Source organism: Myxocyprinus asiaticus, chromosome 23 (genome assembly GCF_019703515.2).
Source record: "Myxocyprinus asiaticus isolate MX2 ecotype Aquarium Trade chromosome 23, UBuf_Myxa_2, whole genome shotgun sequence".
NCBI lineage: Eukaryota > Metazoa > Chordata > Actinopteri > Cypriniformes > Catostomidae > Myxocyprinus > Myxocyprinus asiaticus.
The window spans coordinates 30,844,973-30,871,722 of NC_059366.1; the positions used below are offsets into that span (position 1 = coordinate 30,844,973).

At 36.4% G+C, this 26,750-nt stretch overlaps 1 protein-coding gene across 2 annotated transcripts in view; it reads left to right on the forward strand.

Moving 5' to 3' along the window:
• Positions 1-26,750, forward strand: part of LOC127413970 (rho GTPase-activating protein 22-like) — a 38,610-nt gene that overhangs the window by 8,450 nt on the left and 3,410 nt on the right. For both annotated transcript variants that reach the window (XM_051651568.1, XM_051651569.1), the window contains exons 3-9: positions 3,217-3,304; positions 19,415-19,543; positions 22,055-22,262; positions 22,775-22,907; positions 23,527-23,600; positions 23,709-23,830; positions 24,710-25,586. In XM_051651568.1, the coding sequence (XP_051507528.1) occupies positions 3,217-3,304; positions 19,415-19,543; positions 22,055-22,262; positions 22,775-22,907; positions 23,527-23,600; positions 23,709-23,830; positions 24,710-25,586 (1,631 nt within the window). The remainder of the gene's footprint in view (positions 1-3,216; positions 3,305-19,414; positions 19,544-22,054; positions 22,263-22,774; positions 22,908-23,526; positions 23,601-23,708; positions 23,831-24,709; positions 25,587-26,750) is intronic.

The following is a 26,750-nucleotide window of genomic DNA, read 5'->3' on the forward strand; positions in this document are numbered from 1 at the left end:
CAACACTAAACACCATTAGGGTAATGCATGGGAAATTAAAATAATGCAGTAAACATTAACTAAACTACATCAAATATAAAACAGTACACCCCGATGTACGTAACGGATATTAAAAATAAGAAGAAATGTAACTATTCCTATAAAATATAATGAAATGTAATGGGTCACGCAAGGAATTGTGGGAATGCCCGATTACTGCTTTATACTGTAATTTTAACAATAATTTGCTGTAAAAAGTACATGTACTTTCTTGTTAAACTTGTAATTTTTTTTTTTTACCAGTAATTATACAGGAAAATCATACTTTTTCAATCTAAAAAAATTAATTTTTACAACATTTTATTGTAAAAACTACTGTATTGTCTTTTAAAATATATTAAAATTTTTTACTGCATATTTTACAGTTAATACTTGTTAATCAATTAACGTTTTATTTCTGTAGCATTTTTACAGTCTTTTACTGTTAAAATTACAGAAATGTTTTACAGTGTTGTTAATCACCGTAGTAATTACAAAAGAGCACATGATGACATGAAGTTCGTCAGTAGAGGCCCTTCCTGGAGCAATGACCAATAAACATGTAGAGAGAGTGCTCAGTTTCACTCACATAAACACTAAACACCATCAGGGTATCACATATATATATATATATATATATATATATATATATGTGTGTGTGTGTGTATGTGTGTATATATATACATATATATATGTATATATATATATATATATATATATATATATATATATATATATATATATATATATATATATATATATGTATATATATGTGTGTGTGTATGTGTGTATATATATACATATATATATGTATATATATATATATATATATATATATATATATATATATATATATATATATATATATGTATATATATGTGTGTGTGTATGTGTGTATATATATATATATATATATATATATATATATATATATATATATATATATATATATATATCACTCAATAATGCAGTAAATATTAACTAAACTACATCAAATATAAAACAGAACACCCCAATGTATGTAACTGATATTAAAAATAAGAAGAAACATAACTATTCCCATAAAATACTGGGTCATGCAGGGAATTCTGGGAACGCCCGATAATTGTTTTTTACCGTAATTTTTAACAATAATTTACCGTAAAAAGTACACGTACTCTCTTGTTAAACATAATATACATTTTTACTGTTAATTATACAGAAAATCATACTTTTTATATTAAAAATATATATATATATATATATATATTTTTTTACAAATTTTACCGTAAAACTGCATGTATTGTCTTTTTAAATATATTAAAAAATGTTACCGTATATTTTAAGGTAACTACCCGTTAACCAATTAACGTTTTTTTACTGTAGCATTTTTACTGTCTTTTACTTTTTACAGTGTAACTGTGTATAATCGAGATAATGTACAGAAATCTGGTCATTATCGCAAATTATTACATGGCTCTCTGGAATACTCGATTCTGATTGGTCAATGGTGCCATCTAGCAGTCTTTTATTTCTGAGTTACAACCGCACATCCATGTATCAGACCGCTCATCCGGGTATTTGAGCCATCTTTCCTGCTTCTCAGATCACTGTCTGATCCCTACAAGTAAGCTAATAAAATAATTTATACTCAAATCAATGTTTCATGTCCATTTATTTGCTTATTTGGCAAGTACTGTATTTTTGTAATAGGCTGGATAATGAGCTGTCAGACAGTTATTATTTACAAAATAAACACCAACAGAACTCCGATGCAAACCAGAGGTAGATTTCAGCTGTTCAGCGATTTGTTTCTTCTCACATAATTACATAATTTCAATGCAAATCAATATTTTATGCCCATTTATTTATTTAGTTAGTAAGCTATGTAATAAGCAGGATAATTTACAGTCAGCCAGTTGTAATCATAAAATTAACGCCTTTCAGGCTGATACAAATCCCGATCACCCTGTCGGGGTTTATTTTGTGAAAACAACTGACTGACTGTACATTATCCCTTATATAAACCTCTTCGGCGTGAATCAAGACCCCTCCATTGTCTGTCAGGTTCTGATCATCTTGTCTGGGTTTATTTTGCAATAATGGTTAGCTGACTGTACATCTCTTATGTGTTATATATTGTGGAACTTTTTAAGTAATACCAGCTAATACTGCCTTTTTAAACAACCAAATCAGTTAAAAATTTATGCTCTTGAGTCTCTCCGTGTCAGAGAAGTTTATGTAGCCTTTCACCATCCCCATTATACCAGGATAACATCAGCATGCTGTTAGCCTGACAAGCTAATTTGGGAACATCCTGCCCTTCTGTGGTGTAAGTCAAAGCATTTAGCAGATACAGAGCGACTGACCTGTAACCCCTGCATAGTTACAGGTTACATAGTTACAAAGTTCCATTACCTTGTTACGCAGGTCTTTTGACAGTTTTTTGTGCTCCCCATGGCTCAGTATCTAGCTTGCTCAGTGCATCCACACGAGAGCTAACAAACTCATTGACTATTTATACACAGATACTAATTGCAATTTTAAAAGCCGCAGGTGTGGGAAATTAACCTTTAATTGCCATTTAAACCTGTGTGTGTCACCTTGTGTGTCTGTAACAAGGCCAAACATTCAAGGGTATGTAAACCTTTGATCAGGGCCATTTGGGTGATTTCTGTTATCATTATGATTTAAAAAGGAGCCAAAAAACCATGTGATAATAAATGGCTTCATATGATCACTGTCCTTAAATAAAAGACAGTTTTTTTGCATGATCAGTCATATTTTCAAAATCAATGCCAAAATTTCACAATTTCTGCCAGGGTATGTAAACTTTTGAGCACAACTGTAAATGCTGGGACAGCAAAGTAAAGGATGAGCTAAAAGAGGATGGTGCATAATTTATTATTTGACTGTGGTTGGGTCTAGTTGTGCATGACTCAGCATTGCTAATTACAGCGTAAAATAGGGCCATGCATACTACAGACAACTAAAACTCCACACTGTCTTATCTCCAATGAAAACCAGCTCCCTGAGGTGCCACAACCAATCAGTTAATAGCTTAATGATACATTAATCTCCAGTTATCCTGGAGAGTAATTCTTCATTCAGCTAATAAATTAATAGATAAAACAGCTTAAAAATTGTAAAACTGTGTACAAACTGAACATGCTCCTTTCACTGTCTAAGGTTGCTTTTTCTCTCTTTTTTTCCTTTCAGGGTTGTATCCAATTACAGGGTAGTCAAGTCAATGAGCTGATAGCCAATCCTGATGAACCTGGGAGGCATATTTTTGAGATAGTTCCAGGTAGGAGATAAATAAACACACCTGAATCTTGTGTTCTGATTGAAAAAAAAAAATAAATACATTGAATGGTCTGTGCCATCAGTGCAAAATCTTTAATCTGTATGTCCTTTAGTTTACTTGTCATTTAATAGAAGAATATATTGGCAAAGCAAGCAAACAAACAAGACACTGTGCTCACAGTCTCTATGCGGGAGCTTGCATATTGTTACCGATGAAATACTGCTTCCTCATTACCAGAGTTAATCACTAGAGGGCTCTTGGTATCCTCGAAGAGAATATATAAAGCAGATTTCCGACAGTGCCTAATGCTTGCCACCTACAATGGGGTCCATAAGTCAGAGACCACATTGAAAATCAGAGTTTTTTATTTTATTTATTTTGTATTATTATTATTTAAACCTGTAAATAAAGAATAATAGCCAGTTTTAGGGTTTAATAAGTTGTTACTGATGGAAAAAACCCTCCTCATTACATTCATCATTCCTCATTAGTATAACATTAAAATAGTTTTTCTGATCATATAATTTGTAACAATTAAAAAAGAATGCATTTTCTAGGGGGCCTGGGTAGCTCAGCAAGTATCAACGCTGACTATCACCCCTGGAGTTGCGAGTTCGAATCCAGGATGTGCTGAGTGACTCCAACCAGGTCTCCTAAGCAACCAAATTGGCCCAGTTTCTAGGAAGGGTAGAGTCACATGGGGTAACCTCCTCGTGGTTGCGATTAGTTGTTCTCACTCTCAATGGGGTGCGTGGTAAGGGAATAAAATGAAGCAAGAATGCATTTTCTAGTGGTCTGAGACTTTGGACCCCCACAGTATGTCCAATATGAAGACATATTGAACAGTTGTTACATTGATAATTCACCTAACAACAATTCTTTTAGCACAAGGTATAGTGAAAAAAATGGGGGGGGGGGGGGTTGTCTAATTTATTCAGTTGTTGTTTAATTAGTTTGGCACACATTGTAGCCAATATTCACCAGTTATTAACTTTTACGTTTTTAGAGCGTCACATGTCAGGAATAATACACAGTTTGCCTGAATTCCTTTAATCAAAGCAAACAATCCACCCCTGTATTGTCACATTGGTCACGCTACAGATTCAGCAGTATGTTCCCATGGGACAAATTCTGCTGAAGCATCCATTGTTTACATGTACCCTGGGAACCTCCACATATCACATCATTTTGCACAGCCTGACCTTGGGTGAACCTTAATACATTTTTGAAAATGCATTAAGGATTGGTTAACTTGAGCTATTGCAGTACTGAGTCTAGATTTCAAAAAACTTAAATTGTGGCTTAAATTGATACACTTTAGGCATTTTTGGCATGCCTAGTGAAACCTTAAAGGGATTGTTCAAAAATATAAATCCTTTCTTTATTTACTCTCCCTCATGTTTCATTCTTTTGTGTTCTACATAAGAATGTCATACATGTTTGGAACAACATAAAGGTCAGTAAGTGATAACAGAATTTTCATTTTTGGGTAAACTTTACCTTTAAGCAATTAGTGACAGCTGCTCACCTTTAAACCCTGGAGAAAAATCAGTGACTTTTAGAATGTTAAAAAATGCACTCAATATTAGAAAATCCCACATAAGATTTCGCTGACAGCTGGTCTTTTTTTTTTTTTTTTTTTTTTTTCACTTATCAGTTGCCCTACTGGTTGCCTTAATCATGCCTTGCTGGCGGTATGGCACCAGGCCAGTGTCAGGTTCATAAGTGTCCATCACTGGATACACTTGTGTTTGCAAAGATGATGTTAGATAGTGCCAGCTGCAGCCCTCTGCTAATTTTGATGACGGTTTTTTAATGCCTGCAAGAGTAACAGTGATTTAAATCTGGGCCATTAGAAATTGACTGTTTCAGAGGTGTTTGTGCATTGCTCTTCTTGATGTGCTGCAGAAATGCAATATGAAACATCTTTCAGCATTACACAACTGTGAGTTACTCGCTATTGTGTTAAGTTTGGACCAGTGCTGTTGTTGGCATATCTATTTCTGTATGCTTAGATTTATGTTTATGATATAGCTTTAAAGGAATAGTTCACCCAAAAAAGAAAATTCTCTCATCATTTACTCACAATCATGCCGTCCCAGATGTGTACGACTTTCTTTTTTCTGCAGAACACAAACAAAGATTTTTTGAAGAATATCTGAGCTCTATAGGTCCATACAATGCAAGTGAATGGTGGCCAGAACTTTGAAGCTCTAAAAAGCATATAAAGGCAGCATAAAATTAACCCATATGACTCCAATGGTTAAAACCATGCAGTATCTTCTGAAGTGATACAATAGGTGTGGTTGAGAAACAGATCAATATTTAAGTCCTTTTTAAAGGTGCATACAGTAATTTGGGGCTAATTTAAAAAGTTTTACACATTAACAAATGAATTGTGTTTTTGTGAAGAGTGATCTGAATGGTGTACACTCACATGAGATGAAGACTGTACTCATAATAGTTTTCTATAAAAAGTGTTTTTATTATACATGGTGTGGGTCACCCCTTCAATGTGCTTCGCTATGTTGAAATGACATGATCCGCTGTATTTCACTAAACGTCGAAGAAGAATATCCTTGCACTCATTGGCTGCCGCCTATGTAGATATGTGTGTCTATGCTTAGCGCAGTGTTGTTTGGTGATGCGAAGATCAAAATGAATACAGTGGAATATACTTATTATCATGCGTTAGCAGCAGAGACAACAGGAGATTCAGTAGCTGTACTGACGAAGAAGCGAAAAAGGTCCAAAGCAAGAAGACAGAAAGACCGGTAAAGGCAAAAAATTAGAGTAAACATCGGTACGGCAAACACAAAATGGAAATATTTGATGACGGAGAAAAACATGAGTAGTGATGCCCATGTTGCTTCTTTTTTGTTGGACAGGTAAGACATTATTAATTGTTTAGACCACTCTAAAATAGCATCAGTGGAATTTACAGAAAACTCATTCAAGTTTCCCTCAAACCTTTTAAAATTACGTGTGTAGTCAGCGTATGTTAGTAATGGACCGTTTTCGGCGGTGTTTACAAACGCAGCTGGAAAGCAACATGTAATTTTATTTTCTTTGTTATCATAGCTATAGTAAGAGGGGCCCATATACCTCCACCTCTATGAAATGGTATACTTCATTCGTTTAGTAGCTTGGCACAGTGATTGTTGTGGATTTTGAGTAAACCATGATGTTGGTTTGTTTGGAAGCAAAACGAGTTCAAATACAGCATTCATGGACATGCTAAATTTGATCATCAAAAACAATTCTAATCTTTCCTATACTATAACGTTCTCTATCGCTAGATAATTGAAGTTTATTTCACGCTAAGCAGTTCTCTAAAAAAGGTAATAAGTGTCTCTGGAAATAACATGAAACGTAGACAGTGTCCAAAAATTATTCAGATGAGGGACAATAATAATATCTCCTTAAATTTAGAAGTCTGTTCGCTTGATTCTGACGGTTTTTTTTAGGCAAATCAATTATATTATAATAGTAGTCAGTAACTTTACCTCAGAAATTACCTCAAACTCTGACATTTTCCAGATGCAAATGACATTCCAAAGCTGGCTGGGGCAACAGAGACGATCATGCTTATCCACATCAATAGATGGCAGTACTGCGTCTAACACCACTGTCGTACCAGTACTTAAAGTACACGAAGAAGAGCAATGCTAACGCTAGCTAGAGAACTACTGAATGCCCCTTTAACTATAAAACTCCACTTTCTCTTTCACTTCCATATTCTTCTTTTGTTTTTAGGCGATTCGCATTCTTCATGCATATCGTAAAAAAAGGACTTAAAAACAAATCTTTTTCTCACCCACACCTATCATATCGCTTCAGAAGACATGGAGTTAACCACTGGAGTCATATGGATTACTCTGAAGCTCCAAAAAGCATAAAAATGCAGCATAAAAGTTCTGGCCACCATTCACAAACTCATTGACTATTTATACACAGACACTAATTGCAATTTAAAAAGCCACAGGTGTGGGAAATTAACCTTTAATTGCCATTTAAACCTGTGTGTGTCACCTTGTGTGTCTGTAACAAGGCCAAACATTCTTTCATTTACAACATGTAAATATCACAAGCTGCTGCTACAGCAGTCAAACTTGAGCGTAAAAGTTCAACCTACTGACACGTGGCTTCACTTGGCATTCAGAGCCAAGGTGTTTGTATTCTTTCCTGAGACTCTAAGCCCTTAGTCATAATTAACTTTTAAATATTGTAAAACTATGATTTCATGCTGGCATCAAAGCAAATTCTGAGTATGAGCAATTACATGATGGAATGGTAATGGTCTTATCATATTCCTATACCTACATTTTTGCAAAATCATACATAGCTCATTGTACATATCGCAGCAGATGCACAACAACAACAGTGACTTTTTTTTGCAGATTATCAGTTCATAAACACTTCTCACCCTGTTCCTCTCACAATGCTATCTTTTTTTTACTATACCATATGACTTGTAAAGCGATACATTTAACATTTGCATCACTTAATCAACTAAATTTTTTTAGCTTCTTCAAATGTAATCAAATTGTGCAGTATCTCAACTGATAGAGCTCACCTGATTGATTTCTCCTAAGAAATTGTAAGAGAATCATCTGAGACAAAGTATTTGCATTGCATTGAAGTGCATGAAGTGTGCATCAGCTGTTGGGATTGAACAATGGCCACCTCCATCTCAGGTTTTTTTTTATATGCTATTCCTAGCTTTCTTTGGTAGTTTGCGTCTAAATCTTGACCTGTTACATTGTAATTGTCAGTTCTTTTTGCAAGGTGGATCACACGTGCCTCACCAAGTGAATGAAGTTTTGTGATGTACAGAACAGCCCATGAAATTAAACCCACTTTCCATAAGGCAGATCTTTTCATTTGACTGGCACGAGATATCAGTCACTAAAACAATGTCTCTATTTATGCCTGCTTTTGACACAAGCATGGCTGGTGATTGGAATGGGGCTGCACGGTGGAGGTCTGATTCGAGCATGTCCTTACAGCTGACAACACGCTAGAGAAGTATAATGCTTAGTCTGTGAACATTGTAGTTTGGTACATTAAAAGCTCTGATCTAAACCCTTCTGGCAATCTGCAATAAAAGCATCTGTGTAACACACATACACAAGGCCCTTGTGGTCTTCAAAAATGTCTTCAAAGAGGGGAAGGTTTTTTTAGTAAGCCGTTAGATTTAATACGAGGAAAAGATCCAGGCAGCATGCAGAGATTTGTGCGTCAGGCTTTCAGAAATGTTAAACCGCCCCCACGTGAAGTCACATCAACCCCCAACCACACACACAGGCACGCACACACAGATTGATTAGCTGAGTCTGTTTGTGTTTGGGGGATGTTTGGCAAAGATGAGCTCTATGGTGGCTCCACTTATGAGGGTGAGAGAGGGCGAGCCTGACAGACCAGGAGGCGGGAAGAGAAAAGGCTGAAAAAAAAAGAACACAACTTCTTTTTTTAAATGAATGAATGAATGAAGCAGACGGTGGACTTGTTTTTCGGATATCGTGTTGGGTTGTGATGATACTGTGGGGTTCTATGTGTTCATTCTCCCTTTCCCTCATACACACTTTCACTCTTTCTATGCTTTTCTCCTGTCTCTTTCTCTCTCTCTCACACACACATGTACACTTTCATTCTTTTTCTACTCTTTCTCCGTTCTCTCTTTCTTTTCTCTCTCTTCCTCTCTTACACACTTTCACTCTTACTTTTTCTAATTATTTCTCCTCTCTGTCTTTCCTTCTTACATACACACTTTCTTTTTCTACTGTCCCTCCTCTCTTTCTCTTCTGCCATTATATTGCCCCGGCACACACCTGTGCTGCGTATTCATCTTCCAGCAGGGCCAGAGATGTAACTAGTAAGGCACAGCTGTAGCACTGCCCTCTTTGGCTCCTGTGTGCCAGCATGGGGCTCAGTTGCCACAAACTGCAGGAGCACCGATCTGTTCACGCTAAGGGTAAGGAAACACTTTCCTCATAGAGCTTTGTGAATCTTGGGGGCACAGTGCGACTTATATAGTCGGTATAAAAGCGATTGATGCGCAAGACAGATTTACAGTTGTAAAAGTACAGTTCTGCATTTATTGGAGGATAGGAATTTATGGGCATTTTGTTCTTGAACCTGCAAATCATCTATTGTGGATCCAGCTGCTGCTTGTATGGACTAGAACATCTGGAGTGTAAAAAGCATGAAACAGATCCAGGAAGCTGTGGCTTTGTGCGCCATGTATTTTTGGAACGGCCTGTAAAGAGTGGAACTGCTGCTGGTTAGGTAGTCTTGCATGAATGTAAGGGCCTGTAATTTTGCCTGTGCTATGCTGAAAGGTGTTCTCTTTAGTTCATCTGCTCTCTGATCTTAAACTGGCACTTTTAACCCTTTCTGTGCTCTGCTTGATTCTATTTTCAGATTATCATCAATTCCTGAATGATTATTATGTAAACGATATGGTTATTTCTCTTGGACTTCTTTTATTCAAAATATGTTCCACAAATGTAACAGTCGGGATCTAAAACTCTGGTAAACTCAACTGTTATACAGTGTGCCCAAAATATATTATTTGGACTATTAAGCCACACTTAAAAATGTCTTTGCATTGCCTAAAAAATATCAAACCAAGTGGCAGTTATTTTAAAGAAATATAGCACAAACACACTTTCAAAAAGCAAAACTCATTACAAAAGTTTTTTCAGGATTCAAATTATTAATCCGTAGATATATTGTTTAGAGTTAAGAAAAAACACCTGTGGGAAATCTGCTAGGACAGCTGTGTGAACTTGAGGGGAACTTCAGACATCCATGAAAAAATACCCTTGACTTTACTTACTTAAAAGTATTTGGGGGAAAAAATGGATTAGAAAGTGTAGTTAGTTCTGACAAAAGCTCTTGCACAATTTGTTTGTAAATGACACAAGTCGCTTTCAAACATTCAGCCTTTTCCTGAAAATTACCTGCAATTTTCAGTTTAAAGGTCATGTGTGAACAAGCCCTGTTCTAAAATACCGGTAAATTTTGTACTGCCTATTTTTTTCTGAATGAGAAGTTGTAACTCTCTGAAAAGATCAGTTTTGATGCTATGTGTAAACTGAGTCATAAGATTACCGGTTTGTGCACGTTTGAGGTTAGGGCGCTTACGTAAAACAGAGATAATTCAGTTACTCTGAAGTCAAAAAATTTAATGAAATTGGACAGATAGTGAAATTATTCCATTTAGTCTGAGAATATAAAAAACATTTGAGCTGACTATAGAGGAAATCTCATAGTCTATGATGCTCAGTGACTCAACTCTGAAGTTACATGTTGAGCAGTCAATGGAAATCGATCACTCGCAGCCACAACACTGAACCATGAAGAAAATATTTAGCACCAATCACCTTCAACTCACGTGACAGTCTCCATCTTTTCTCCTAAGACCACACACAAATGTGCTCGGCCGTATCTTTTGAGACTTGGAACAAAGAAGCAGCAACATCAACAGCAGCGCTTCCGTAGATCCACATTTGTTTACATCTGTCATGCATCTCCTAGAACAGGGGCTTTTCCATGCGAATTTGTGATCGTATTGACTTGACAGCTGGAATAATTTTTAGTCGTTTAGTGTGTGATGCCCAGTTTTTGTCTGTAGCCATTTACATAGTTAGTAAGTGTGTGATACCTAGTATATTTAGAAATTAAATATTATGTTTGTGTTTTAGAAGTGGTGTAGAATTTGTTGACTGATAAAATAACTAACTACATCTCTGAATTTAGCAGTATTTTGGTGCTGATATGTATTTGGTCCCAATTTTGTGAAAAAAAGACAAAAACTGTTGCATGTGTGAATAGCAGAAATATATTTAAGTGTCCAAAAGTGGATAAATACTTTTGGGTCCATTTTTATATATATATATATATATATATATATATATATATATATATAAAGCCCCTGTTTTCCTGTTTAAATATCCAAGTGTATCATTTAGACATAACTATAGCTATCCTAGACTTATGTTGTCTAGAAGAACAGAATGATCCTTGCATTTCTTAGCAAAGCAACACTTTCTGAGGTTAATACATTGTTGTGAAATCCGTAATGAAGCAAATAATCCTTTTTATCAGATAACCTTTTGTCTGTAACTCACTATTGAAAAGGTTTGTTTTTTGTTTTGTTTTGTTTTTTTCTGATTAATTAGGTTCTACCAACAAAAGTCATTTTTATGGGTTAGATCCCTAATATAAGTCGTTCAGCTGATCATTGTTTGAAGACACATGTGGAGGTGCTTGAGGAAGCACACCATTGCTGAATTTGCATTTTTATATTCTGAACATTTCATGTTTTTTGATGATGACCACTTCCTAAAAGAGAAAACATAAAAACCACACCATAAAAACACACAAGAAAAAGGGTCTGAATTTATAATCCGATTTTTGAAAGTTATCAGTAACCCTAAAATGACTTTTTGTTTGATACAGTGCATCCGGAAAGTATTCACAGCGCTTCACTTTTTCCACATTTTGTTATGTTACAGCCTTATTCCAAAATTGATTAAATTCATTATTTTCCTCAAAATTCTACAAACAATACCCCATAATGACAACGTGAAAGAAGTTTGTTTGAAATCTTTGCAAATTTATTACAAATAAAAAACAAAAAAATCACATGTACATAAGTATTCACAGCCTTTGCCATGACACTCAAAATTGAGCTCAGGTGCATCCTGTTTCCACTGATTATCCTTGAGATGTTTCTACAACTTGATTGGAGTCCACCTGTGGTAAATTCACTTGATTGGACATGATTTGGAAAGGCACACACCTGTCTATATAAGGTCCCACAGTTAACAGTGCATGTCAGAGCACAAACCAAGCCATGAAGTCCAAGGAATTGTCTGTAGACCTCCGAGACAGGATTGTATCGAGGCACAGATCTGGGGAAGGGTACAGAAAAATTTCTGCAGCATTGAAGGTCCCAGTGAGCACAGTGGCCTCCATCATCCGTAAATGGAAGAAGTTTGGAACCACCAGGACTCTTCCTAGAGCTGGCCACCCGGCCAAACTGAGCGATTGAGGGAGAAGGGCCTTAGTCAGGGAGGTGACCAAGAACCCGATGGTCACTCTGACAGAGTTACAGTGTCTCTCTGTGGAGAGAGGAGAAACTTCCAGAAAAACAACCATCTCTGCAGCACTCCACCAATCAGGCCTGTATGGTAGAGTGGCCAGACGGAAGCCACTCCTCAGTAAAAGGCACATGACAGCCCGCCTGGAGTTTGCCAAAAGGCACCTGAAGGACTCTCAAACCATGACAAACAAAGATTGAACTCTTTGGCCTGAATGGCAAGCGTCATGCCTGGAGGAAACCAGGCACCGCTCATCACCTGGCCAATACCATCCCTACAGTGAAGCATGGTGGTGGCAGCATCACGCTGTGGGGATGTTTTTCAGCAGCAGGAACTGGAGACTAGTCAGGATCAAGGGAAAGATGAATGCAGCAATGTACAGAGACATCCTTGATGAAAACCTGCTCCAGAGCGCTCTGGACCTCAGACTGGGGCAAAGGTTCATCTTCCAACAGGACAACGACCCTAAGCACACAGCCAAGATAACAAAGGAGTGGCTACAATACAACTCTGTGAATGTCCTTGAGTGGCCCAGCCAGAGCCCAGACTTGAACCCGATTGAACATCTCTTGAGAGATCTGAAAATGGCTGTGCACCGACGCTCCCCATCTAACCTGATGGAGCTTGAGAGGTCCTGCAAAGAAGAATGGGAGAAACTGCCTAAAAATAGGTGTGCCAAGCTTGTAGCATCATACTCAAAAAGACTTGAGGCTGTAATTGGTGCCAAAGGTGCTTCAACAAAGTATTGAGCAAAGGCTGTGAATACTTATGTACATGTGATTTTTTTTTTTTTTTTTTTTTTTATAAATTTGCAAAGATTTCAAACAAACATCTTTCACATTGTCATTATGGGGTATTGTTTGTAGAATTTTGAGGAAAATAATGAATTTAATCAATTTTGGAATAAGGCTGTAAACAAAATGTGGAAAAAGTGAAGCGCTGTGAATACTTTCTGGATGCACTGTATACTGTAATAAAGCACTTTTTATACGATGTAATTCTCTTCTTTAATACAGTGTCCATTAATTGTGGTATGTTAGAAAGAGAGCTGTGGACCGTGCAACACAGGAAGAACTAATGGCTGTCAGATGATATGGTAACATTGGGGGTCAGCTGATTTTATGAGGGAGTCATGGGGGTTATTCAGGCAAGAAAAGACTCACCACAGAACAGCTTCCATCTGCCGGCTCAAAGAGGAAACCTCCAATAATCAGAACCAGAGACAGCAGCCTTACAGCAAGAGCTAAACCAATGAGACTGATTGCATATGCAAATAGCATATGTTTGGAGAATGTTGGTCTTGTGTATGGTGTAACAGGTTCACAAGATGGGCAAGGAGGAGGCGGGAACCGGCTGAAAAGTCAATGTAAACTTTTAATGACACAAATGAACTTAAACTAAAGGTAAAGAGTGCTTTGCAGCAAAACCCACAGACATGCACGCACAGCTCGTGCGTCTCTCTCTCTCTCTCTCTCGAGAACTGGCGTCTCCAGCTCCCCTTTATCCCTCTCCCGCTGATTGGCCAACTCGGTGCCAGGCGCACCCTCAAGGCCCGGCCACGCTCTCCTCCTCGTCACACTTGAATTTAGAGTTTTGAAGTAATCAACAAATTTCTCTACATAAAGGAATGCTAGTTGACGCATTATGTTTGCAATTAGCATTTAGCTAGAATTTGCCAAGAACAAGATGAGGCCATTTTGTGGCCATACTTAGCTTGATTGCAGATCAATTATGAATACTGGCAAAGAACTTTAGGTTCTTTAAATTAACTTTCATTAATAAGTCATTAATAAACATTAGATACTTTATTATGTAACAGATCTGTAGTTCATGTGTATTAATCATTATTATGCTCACTGTAAATGTTTTGTGGGGTAACCTAAAAAATATTTTTCATATGATAACATCTACATTAACTGGTTTTATTCAAATCAAAACTGTTATTAAATCTGACTAAATCAATCTGACCAATTAGGTTACACCAACAAAAGTAATTTTTATGGGTTATCAAGTCAAAATAGATCCTTGAGGTAACAATTGCAGGTTGCCACTTTTTTCAGTGTGGAATGCTTGATTCTAATAGGTCAGCTGCAGCAGTCTGTGGTCAAATATTGATCAAAATGTATATATAACTGCTAAACTTAAATGACCATTGTCCTTGGCAACCAATCTCACACTGTGCTAGTTTCATGTCTCTTGTATCAGTCTGTGGCTCATATAATACAATTATTTCAACTCAAATCAATACTTACTGTCAATTTATTGATACATTTGTTGAGATAATAAACAGTCTGTTGCATCGAGGTTCTGGTTATTTTTGCGATATCCCAAAAATAACAAAAATAAATGGAGTGGGTTTTACTTAAAAAACCTAGTAAACAATTTCCACTCAGAAATTGCTAGTAAATTTAACAGACCATATTTTCAAGTAAAGGCTACACACAATTCTTGGTGGCTTTAATGAGAAATTCTCAAGTAAAGTTTACTTTGCAATACTCTGTTTCAAGTCAAAATCAAGTCACTCTTTGTACATTTTCCTTAACCCTTCTTCTATCTTAGGGTAATTTTTGACTCTGCACAGGTAAAGAATATGTTATAAATAGTGCATAGTTTTTGGTACCGGAACCAAATGTTGTGACTGTCAAGACCATCAAAACAAACGAAATAAAAAAGAAAATGTATTTTTGTACATAATTTTTTAAGTGAAAAAACTTTTTAAAACCAGTTGTTACTTCCATTGTGATAACGGGTCAATTTTGGGCCGTAAGGGAAAAAACAGTTATAACCTTTCACCTTCTGACTTTCTGGATGTTATGCAGCCTTAAATAGTTTTTTGTACATGTATGAATCAAATTTGACCTAAAAATATTTCACATTTTTTCCAACTTTAGCCCCTAGCCCCATACTGTTATCTAGTTTCCCCACCTGCTCTTCTGGGTACTGCATCTTTCCAACAAATTATATTCTTTTCTCTAAAATGGAGTTTTGTGTACACATGCACATATCTTCACAAAGTGAGAGTATTTTTACCAGTTTTGAACAGGTAATATGTAGTAAATATGTTTACTAACATGATTTTTTAATGAAAGGGAACAATTATGTGGCTAAAGGCCCCCCAGTTATAAAAGACCCATTGGATGTTATTTTCTCCGAAAACATTAAATGGCAGAAAGAACTGTTACAGCATCTTCCTAAAATCCTGTAACACTGCAATAAATTGTTTGAAATTAGTGGGAAGGAATTGATTTATTGCAATGGACTATTGCAATTTTGACTGCTGGAAAAGGCAATAGAGATTCATTTGTGAAAATGACGTACTAAAATTGTAACTCTTTTTTTTATTATTATTGAAATAAACCTAAATTGAGACATCCTTTGCCAATTTTTGCAAAGTGAGTTAAAAAAAATTTTCTTTTAAAATTGTTTCATTTATATTCAGAATGTAGCCCTTTTTTCCCAATCATTTTACACATTGGGACCACAACAAAACAGATTTTGGTTCAACAAAATTAATAAAAATGGTGTAAATCAACTTTCAAACAGTGAAACCATGCAATGACGCATTGCAAAGATAACAAACAGTCATAAATAATATTTACTTATAAGCTAGAATATAAATTTGTTTATGTTTGTATTGAGTACAAATGTAGAATTAACGTCAAATTTCACACTTTCAAAAAGTTCACACTTTAACTTATTCAATGTAGAAAGTACTTAATCTTTCCTGCTATATTTACTACACCACAAAATATGTTTTTTTATTGTACTGTAATAAGACTGGCTGACTGTACATTATCCCTTAGGTAGGACAATATATAACTTTCATAATTATTTGAATGAACATAACTAATGATCTGTAAAGCATTACATACTGTATAACTGAATAATGTTTTTTAATGTGATTAATGTGTTATGAGTGACAATTATTATTATTAAAGTGTTACTGAGATTTATCCTGGTTTCAGATTTCTCAGTGTAAGTTCTTTGAAAGGTTAGGACTTTTACCTCTCAAGGCAAGAGTGTCTGTAAAGTGCTTGATCAGAAATAAAGGTCTTCATCTGAAAGCCTCAGGCCTGTCATGTTGGATGTCCTCCCAGTCAGTGCTGGCCAAACCGCACAATGTGCCTCAGGCCTGCCTCTCTCTCTCTCTCTGATACATGAGCGGAAGACTTGCTACAGAGTACACCTGAAAATTGCTGACTGAGCTCTTGTAGTGTGATTTCTTTGTGTTATTCAAAGTGTAAATAATTTGCAGTGCAGTGATAGATAGACACTGAATGCAAAACATGTTTCAGTTATTTAACAGACCCATGCATTTTAGTGTTTGAAAACAATGGTTCTTATTTTGAAAGTAATATATATATATATATATATATATATATATATATATATATAAAATATTATTATTATTATTATTATTATTATATTTTTTTATTATTATTATTATTTTTTTATTATCAATGTTAAAATATTTTCTTTTACCCCATAAGTGTTCAGGGAAAACCTGTTTGAAACAGGTTGCAAACCTGATGCAAACTATTGGAATTATTGGAATGGTTGCTTATTTTAAATAGCAACCTACAGTATAACCCTTTTGAATTTGCAGCCATTAAAAAGACATTGAACTTTTATACAGTATACAAGATTACTAAAACTACTGTAAATGTTGGCTTACATTTTCCCGTTTAATATCAGTTGTAGAACTGTTTCATAAATGAAGCTCATGAGATGAGATCAAGAAAGATCCTTGTAAATTTGGTACCCCTACAGACTAAAAACTCTCTAAGAGAAAAAACTCCTAAGTATGTGTTTTGTCTTCAACATGCATCATGTATTAAAGGGTGGGCAGCAAGACATGGTATTGTTTGGTTCTTCACACCAGTGGAATGTTAAACATGCACATCAATGTTCAGAACTTCCGATTTAAAAATAGTCCATAGCCATGACCTTCCCGTGGAAATATGCTGAGTGTCATAGTGAAATCATTGTCCGCAGAGGGAATATGCATGCTGGGAGGACGTTGATGTGAGCAGTTTAGTGCAGCTTTGGGCAGCAGATAAGGAACGGCAAGGCCATCTAAAAACACTGGGAATTCAGCAGGAGATATTAGAAAAACTTGGAGGGATTATTTCTGACCTTCACTTTGTGCCTTGAGAGTATACGCTGGTGCCTCAAGAGACATGAGCATAGTCCCCAGAACATTTGCATCCCCGATTTGTCATTTAGTAGTGCTAGTTCAAACTACCGCATTGGAGCCAACAGTACACAATGACACAATTCTATTGGAAATCATGTAAATGAGTACAAATGTGAGTAAATTTAAATATAAAATAAAACATTGCTCAGAATATTGCATTCATCAGTAAATACTGTTTAACAGCAGGTATTCATCTGTATTTCATGCTTTTTCTTGACATTTCTCCTCCCTTCTCGTTCTGTTATAGTTCAATTATAGCAAATAATAAAAATTCAAATGTAGCAATAATAGGCTACAAACGTTTTATACATACACTTCGAGTCAAAAGTTTGGATACACATACTCATTCTCTATTATTACCATTTTCCACAGGTTAAAATAATAGTACAGTCCTCAAAATTATGCAATAACACAGATGGAAGTAGTATGGGAATTATGTAATCACCAGAACATGTCAAATCAAAACTATATTTTAGCTTCTTCAAAGTTGCAACCTTTGTTTCTACAAAGAAGTCAGGCCAATGATTATTGTCTTTACAAATGATAGAAATGCAATGGAGCTGCTGTATCTGCTGAGGGCACAAGCACAGAGGAAGTACATAATCCACTTCAACTTTCCTTGAATCATGCAGACAGAGTCAGCTAGAACTGCAGGCTCTTCAGGGAGTGCTATGTGTGCCAGAAGCTACCTGACAATATCCAGTTTATTCTAGGCCCCACAGCCAGATTCAGACAGATAATGGAACCATCCATCCACAAAAACTAGGCTGAACGCATGCTGAATACATTCAGGGGGGTGGAGAGGGAGGGCTTGAGGAAGGACATTAAAATAAGTTGGTTTCATAATGTTACAAATTTAATTTTGGCGTACTGTGCTTTTTAAAACCAACCAAAAGCAAAACAACTGTCTTTATCTCTACAATTTTTTTAATAGCCTACCAACAGAGTGATCAGATATCAGTACAAATTTATGAGACTCCTCACAATGTCATGGAATATTTCCCTTTAGCTGTTGTCAGAGCAGAGGTTAAGAAGGAAATCATACTTTTTCGTGTTAATATGTTTCATGTCTGGTATGAAGGATGATGTCATAAACAGATGTTGCTGCTCTGTTTATTGGAGATACCGCATTATTTTAGCACCATCTAGTGGTTTGTTAGCTACAATATTTCGCAAAGAGAATGTTTTGTTTGTTTGTTTGTTTGTTTGTTTGTTTTGTATCAACAGGCATGTAGATACTGTGGTATCTGATGGCTTTTCCTTATATTCAAAAACTAACATGTTTTTGGAGTAATAATAAATAAAATAGTATATATATATATATATATATATATATAAATATATTCACACAAATATGGCCCCTGTTCTTGAAGTAGGTCTTGTATTTGACAGCACTAAAAACTTAAGAGACAGACTGCCTCTCTTCCTTTCCCTCTTTATTTTATTATTATTAACATTTTTATGATGAAACATGCAGAAATTTACTCGAGTCAATGGAGCTCGTGGAAAGTCAATAAAACTGTCTGAATGTGGTGTTTTGTACACCATCAATCAGTCTAGAAGCCTCATATCTGAGTCAGAATTATTATTTTTAATCAGTTACCATTTTAAAATAACTGTGCAGCCACAAAGAACAGCAATCATTCATTGTACTTTATAGATTGTGTGCTTCTGAGAATTCTCCATATATTATTATGAAACATGCTGACAGAATGCCATCAGTGCCACTGAAATGATTTGTTCTCTCTCTCTCCTCTCTCTCTCTCTCTCTCTCTCTCTCTCTCTCTCTCTCCCTCCCAATAGGCAATACAGGAGAGAAGGACAGATCAGCTCTGAGCCATGAGGCTTTCTTGCTTATGGCAAACTCCCAGAATGACATGGAGGATTGGGTCAAAGCCATCAGACGGGTCATCTGGGCTCCTTTTGGAGGAGGTAACCTATTTACCTGATTCACACACTCAAATAAGGCCAATCAATAAGCATTAGCTTATGGAGTAATACCCTGATTTCTTCTACAAAAAGATAGACAGTTTAGTTGTTTTCATAACTTGTTTGGGTTTGCTTGATCTATATCTGGCACACAGAGCTTTAATCATATGCTATGTGGCTGATAGAAAGGCCTTTGCACACTACATGCACACTAAAATAACAACAGCACTTCCATTGTCCAGATGACGAGGTGTCTGCATCTTTATGCATTGTGTTACAGTCTTTAATTAAATGTATTATTCATTATTATTTCGGGGAGAGTTAAAAATCATTTTAGTGATATTACATATTCACCACAGGCAGCCTTTATTATATATCCCAGACAGAATGATGTGCAGGGCATAGCATTGAGAACAGCAACAGGACTCTTTAATCCTGCCTTTAATCTTTGTAAATCTCACATCACAAGAGCAGTGAGCAGCCAATTAAATTGTAGATGTGCTCAATCTTTTAATAGATGAAAAGTAAATTAGTACATCTGATATATTTGAGTGAATCTCACAAAACCTTTCAAGAACATGTCCAGGACAGAGAAAAAGACAAATTAATTATATTATGCATAAAGGAAATGTACTCTATTACTATAAATATTATTGTAATGATTGTAAATATATTTTATTTCACTAAGAATAAACACAGTACAAAAAATACTACACATGTATAAATACTTTATAATTTAACATTGCTTTTTTTTGCATTACAGTAATGAGGTTTGGGACAAAATGTGCTTAATTGTCATGAACATAATACCATTATATATATATATATATATATATATATATATATGCATGGGAACACTTTATTTTACAACGTTCTTGGTACACATAATACATGTATTGACCATAGTAATAACAGTAAATTATGTATAATTTCATGTAAATAACCCTAATCCTAACACTAAACCTATAGTAAGTACATGTTGTTAATTAATATTACACAGTACTTGCTTGTGTAATTACACTTTAACAAGTACACTGTAAAATAAAGTGTGTGTATATATATATATGTATATACACCAGTCAGCCACAACATTAAAACCACCTGCCTAATATTTTCTTGGTCCCCCTCGTGCTGCCAAAACAGCACCAACCCGCATCTCAGAATAGCATTCTGAGATGCTATTCTTCTCACCACAACTGTACAGAGTGGTTATCTGAGTTACTGTAGACTTTGTCAGTTCGAACCAGTCTGGCTATTCTCTGTTGACCTCTCTCATCAACAAGGAGTTTCCATCCACAGAACTGCCACTCACTGGATGTTTTTTGTTTTTGGCACCATTCTGAGTAAATTCTAAAGACTGTTGTGTGGTGAAAATCCCAGGAGATCAGCAGTTACAGAAATACTCAAACCAGCCCATCTGGCACCAACAATCATGCCACGGTCCAAATCACTGAAATCACATTTTTTTTTATATGGTCTATTATAAATACTTTACATTGTAAAAGTTACAATATACTTTTTGAATTATGGCAATTAAAATAATGGGATAAAAATCACTTCATTGGCATGAAAATTAAAAAAAAAATCTATTGTAAAATGGTAATGTTTTACAATAGAACAATTACAGTGTTTTGCCTTGCAGTAATGAGAACTGGGAGGAAATGTGCTTAATTGTCATGAAAATAATGTCTAATTAATGCAAAATAATTCTAATGGTCCTAAAATAGGCTTCATTTTCAAGTATATTTTTACATATTTTTTCTTCTGATATGGGGTGAAATGTGACCTGGACATGTTCTTTACTGAGATTCACAAATTTGTGTTCCATATATTAATGTTTTGGGAGGTAAAACAAGACTACGAAGTGGAAGTCTCTGACATTCACTTAATTTGTTCTACCTTATTACCGTAAACAGAAATCTAATATATTCGGTCTCAAAAACATGCTAAAATGCCAATATGTGGCCCTACAGCTTAGAGTTATTTTACATTGACTAGACCAATCATAAGCAATATGATACTTCTAATCACTTTCGGCTCACTGTCCAACATTCTCTCCACACTCTATAATGCTGGATTACCATCACAATGAAAGAGGACAATAACAGGTGTGACTGTGCTGGCTGGCTGAATATACTCTCTCACACACTCACACATATACACACTTTGTCTGAAGCCAGAAGGGATCTGTCATGTGTCTCATGCCTGAAGTTAGATCTATACTGCTGTGTTGCTCTTGTCTACTTGCTCATCATGGATTGTGTGTGCTCACTGGAGATCGTGATGCGCAAAGCAGAACCAGTACATTGCAAGGTAGTTGTCTGCATGCCCAAACAACACAGTCCAGAGCAATTAGGAGATTTTGACATTTACTGAATGCTATGGGATTTTTTTGTTTTGTTTTTTTTGACAGTGTAAAATGTTAGACTTATATGTGTTCTGAATAAGATCTTTGGCCACTGTATATAACGGTGCTTTAATTTTTTCTGATTTATTTATGTTTTGTTTTTTTAGTTATCTTTGGGCAGCACCTAGAAGACACAGTACAATATGAGAAGAAGTTTGGGCCCCGGCTGGCTCCTCTTCTGGTGGAGCAGTGTGTGGATTTCATTCGGGAACAGGGTCTGAAAGAGGAGGGTCTCTTTAGGATGCCAGGACAGGCCAACCTTGTCAAGGAACTCCAGGATGCTTTTGACTGTGGGGACAAACCTCTGTTTGACAGGTAAAAGAAGAGCAACATTTCCTCAGCTTTCATTGTAAAGTCACAGTACAATGCTTTTCAGAATCATACATATTCAGTGGATTTTGTAATGTTATAATTAGCATTGAAATATAAACTGTTTTATTAAACATCACTAATAAGACACAAAAAGGATGATTTTTCCCCTGCTGAAAAAACTGTGTAGACCAGCATGAGTTTCAATATTGGTCAAGGCTGGTTTATCCTGGTTAGTACTGGTTTGGTGCTGGTAGACCTGGTGGACCAGCTTTACCATGCTTAATCAGCTTAAACAGTCAGTATGATCTTTCTGATTAAGCTGGTTGACAAAAGGGAGCCTTCCTGGTGGGGACACCAGCATACCAGCTTCCAAAACACAACGTAGGCTGGACACAAGCAGTGCTGGTCTTTTCGGCAGAGTCTCCACTCATACTAGTCTACATCCTGTTGTTTAGTCATGAAAATTCAACTAATGTATTTGTGAATCCTCCTGACCTATGTATGACCTCTTGCAGTAACACTGATATTCACACAGTGGCGTCCCTCCTGAAGCTTTACCTCAGGGAGTTACCTGAGCCTGTGATCCCCTTCAGCAAATATGAGGACTTTCTAACCTGTGCACAGCTTCTGCTAAAAGATGAAGAAGTGGTGAGTCTGCTTATTTATCTGTGTTTTAGTAAGAGTTTGTGGAAGTTTCCCTGATACAGTTTCACAAGAACAATTTGATTGAACTATGATTGTTTTGGGGGCCTGTGTAGCTCAGCGAGTACTGGCGCTGACTACCACCCCTGGAGTCGCGAGTTCAAATCCAGGGTGTACTGAGTGACTCCAGCCAGGTCTCCTAAGCAACCAAATTGGCCCGGTTGCTAGGGAGGGTAGAGTCACATGGGGTAACCTCCTCGTGGTTGCGATTAGTGGTTCTCTCTCTCAATGGGACACGTGGTAAGTTGTGCGTGGATCGTGGAGAGTAGCATGAGCCTCCACATGCGGAGTCTCCGCGGTGTCATGCACAATGAGCCTCGTGATAAGATGCGCGGATTGACTGTCTCAGAAGCGGAGGCAACTGAGACTTGTCCTCCGCCACCTGGACTGAGTAACCGCGCCACCACGAGGACCTACTAAGTAGTGGGAATTGGGCATTCCAAATTTTTTTACGTAAAAAAAAAAAATTATTGTTTCATAGAAAAGATTGCTGCACTAATTTTTCACCAAAATGTTTGTTTTCTGTATTTCTTATGTGTCATGTTTCAATATGTGGCTTCTAAAGGGACTCCGTGAGCTTGTGAAGCAGGTGAACACTCTTCCTCAGGCTAATTATAATTTGTTGAAGTACATTTGCAAGTAAGTGACTTAATAGCATCCCAATCAGCTTTCTTGGTGATGTTTACAATTCCGTTACTGTGATTGAATAATAATTGTCTGATTTATTCACTGCATGTTTTCATTTAGATTCTTAGATGAGGTGCAGTCACACTCGAATGAGAACAAGATGAGTGTTCAGAATCTTGCAACAGTTTTTGGACCAAATATCCTTCGGCCTAAAGTGGAGGACCCTGTTTCAATGATGGAAGGCAAGAACATTCTTGATGTCACAAGGGTGGACATTTCAATAGTTACAGCTAGAGCCTGATATCTGATATTAGACATTTAACATTTAAAAAGTACAACAAATCATACAGCATAACAGTGGTTTCACTGGCCTAAAAATGGGTAGTAGAGAAAAACTGTATAATTATATAGAGTTAGGAAAGCAAAATAAATAGACTTTTCAACTTTTAAAAGTGAAGGAGAAAATACTTACCCATATCTTTTATTGTTTATGTCAACAGCTGTGTGTCCAATCAAACTTGAAGGTATTTTTATGCAAACTAATCTGTCACTAAAGCCAAATTAGGCATATCCCGAGACTTGTGTCTCTGCAAAAAAAAAAAATGGGCATTTTCCATTCAGTGGGAAGTGTCAAACTGGGATGGACATTTTTTATCCGCTTTACATGATTTGCCTACTACATTGAGATTGCCTACTTTCATTGCATAGTTGAAAAACGCCCATCCCGGTTTGAAAACAGCCACAGATTGGGAAACACCCATTATTGTTATGCAGAGGCCCATACTTTAATATCCCAGCATGGACAGGTTGCGAGATAGCCTTGAAAGCCATGAACTAAACCATCCAAATTCAAGAGATACAATAGAATACAATAGAAACTAATTGTATCATACCAACATTAAAGAAGATGTAAAACTTAAAAGTAAATTTTCCTAATGAACCTTTCATTATTTTGCAAAAATTGTCAGGCCCAGTTAATTGCAATATTATTACAATTCAATATTTGATTTTAAGGACATTTTGTTTACTTATGTGTGATAAAAATGTTGGTACTGTGTTGGGTCGCCATTTGATGTTTCGTTTAAAATCTGAGTTCAGAACCTCTTCTCTTCTCTTGTCAGGAACCTCTCAGGTCCAGCACCTGATGACAGTGTTGATCAGTGAACATGAGCTGCTATATGTTGGGACTGAGGGAGATGTTTCGTCTGAGCAGACAGGAAACTGTCCTCGGGGCATGGCGGAGTGGATCTCTGAGGAGGAGACCCTGAAATGCCCATCACCAAGTCAGACTTCCCAAATGGTAGAGAGTGTTTCTGGCAGTGCTACGTCTTTGGATATCAATGCAGGTGCCCCGACCACTGCCAAAGTGATAACTCAGGGAAAATCTGGGGTGAGCCCCAGCAAGCAGGCAAAATCTCTTCCCTCCTGGAAGTACTCCTTCAAGAGTGGAGGGGTACGTGCTCAACCCGCAAAAATTGGGGGCTCATCTATGGACGTATCCAGCCTGCCCAGCACTGGAAACTGGTTAATGAATGGGCTTTCTTCTCTGCGTGGTCATCGTCGTACAACTTCAGGAGAACAGATGGGCAAGGATTCAGCCCTGTCACACCGTTTGTCCACTTATGACAATGTGACCTCATCTAGTCTCAGCATCCCCAGTGCCACAAGTACGCCCTGGTCCACGTCCTCCTGCGAGATCTTAGTGGCAGACTCGGTGGGCAGTGACCCCTCTGGATTGAACTCTGTGGAGGCCGGGTGGTCAGCTGGAGGATCTGTTCAAGGGCAGGGTGAGGACAGGAGTTCAGAGGTCACAGACAGCAGTGATGCATTTGGAATGTGTGTGAGCAGTGCAGATTGCAGTGAGAATGGGAATTTAGAAGATCTGGCGAACTTCACAGGGGGTACTGAAAATAGTACGATGGCACTTGACAGCCTGGTAACAGAGCTGAAAGATGAGTTGAAGAAGCAGAAGATCAACTATGAATCACGAATACGAAAGTAAGTTTGAAAGCCACAGTAAATTAATAATATAGGGGAGACTGGGACTAGTTGTCACACTAGGAAAATTTGGAGTCAAAAGTCCAATCGCACAAATGTGTTTTCAACAAAGTACATTTACTTCCTATTCTTGTTGTAGCTCTTGGGTAAACAAGCAAACATAATCAAACCCCACTGACATACATTAAGGCAAGGGTCAACTATATTATAAAGGCAGACTTTTACCGAAGGTTTCAATGTGATCTTAGAACAAAGGTATTTTTTTATGAAAGTCAAGTCATTTTTATCGGTGCTGGTTCTCACGTGTTATAAATTTAAACTATATATTAATTACAATATTTGTTGGCCAAAACATTGTTTTTATAATTTTGTATGTAATCTTTTCCATTTTTGTTGTTTAATGAATACAACTCTTTTTTTACTTTATGAATTTTGCTGAAAAGCCTATAATAGGCTTTTTAATCTAGGAATGGATTTATAGAGAGGTGTAGAATTTGTTTTAGTGGTTGTAATGGGGGATGATGGGAAAATGTGCATTGGGGAAAGTTGTCACAAAAGGTGTGTGTTCAATGAACTGTATCTTTTTTCCTGGACAAAAACAGTGAAATTTCAAGGTATGTGGCTATGCAGAAAATGACTTTAAAAAAAAAACCTACTCTGAGAAATATTCACCGAAGTAAAATGTGTGACAACTAGATGGATTGACGGTCTCTCCTATACAGGGATTTTTTTAATGATTAGTATTATTAATTTATACCTGGAAATAAACAGAAGGTTTTAGGATTTAAAAAAAAAATAAAATCAAACTAAAGTTATGATGTAAAATGAAGAAGAAATATTAGACATTCTGCACAATTTCTGTCACTAATCAAATGTAAACAAAATTATGACATTGATCATTTTATCTTTGTACTAACTGTCAGCTTTCCATGCTTGAAGCACAAAAGATGCTCTTTGGAACATTCTCAAATCATTCTGGGATAGCATGGATCATCATATTTTGTACAAACTTGTGGAATCCAAACCAGCTCCAGTGCACGTAACCCTAAACCTAACGCTATAAAAAGGGAATACTGAGAAGTATTTCCCTCAAATTTTTAGCTAAAAATACATTTGTAAAAACAAACAAATTTATTCAATTAGAAAAATACAAACTAGAAGCAT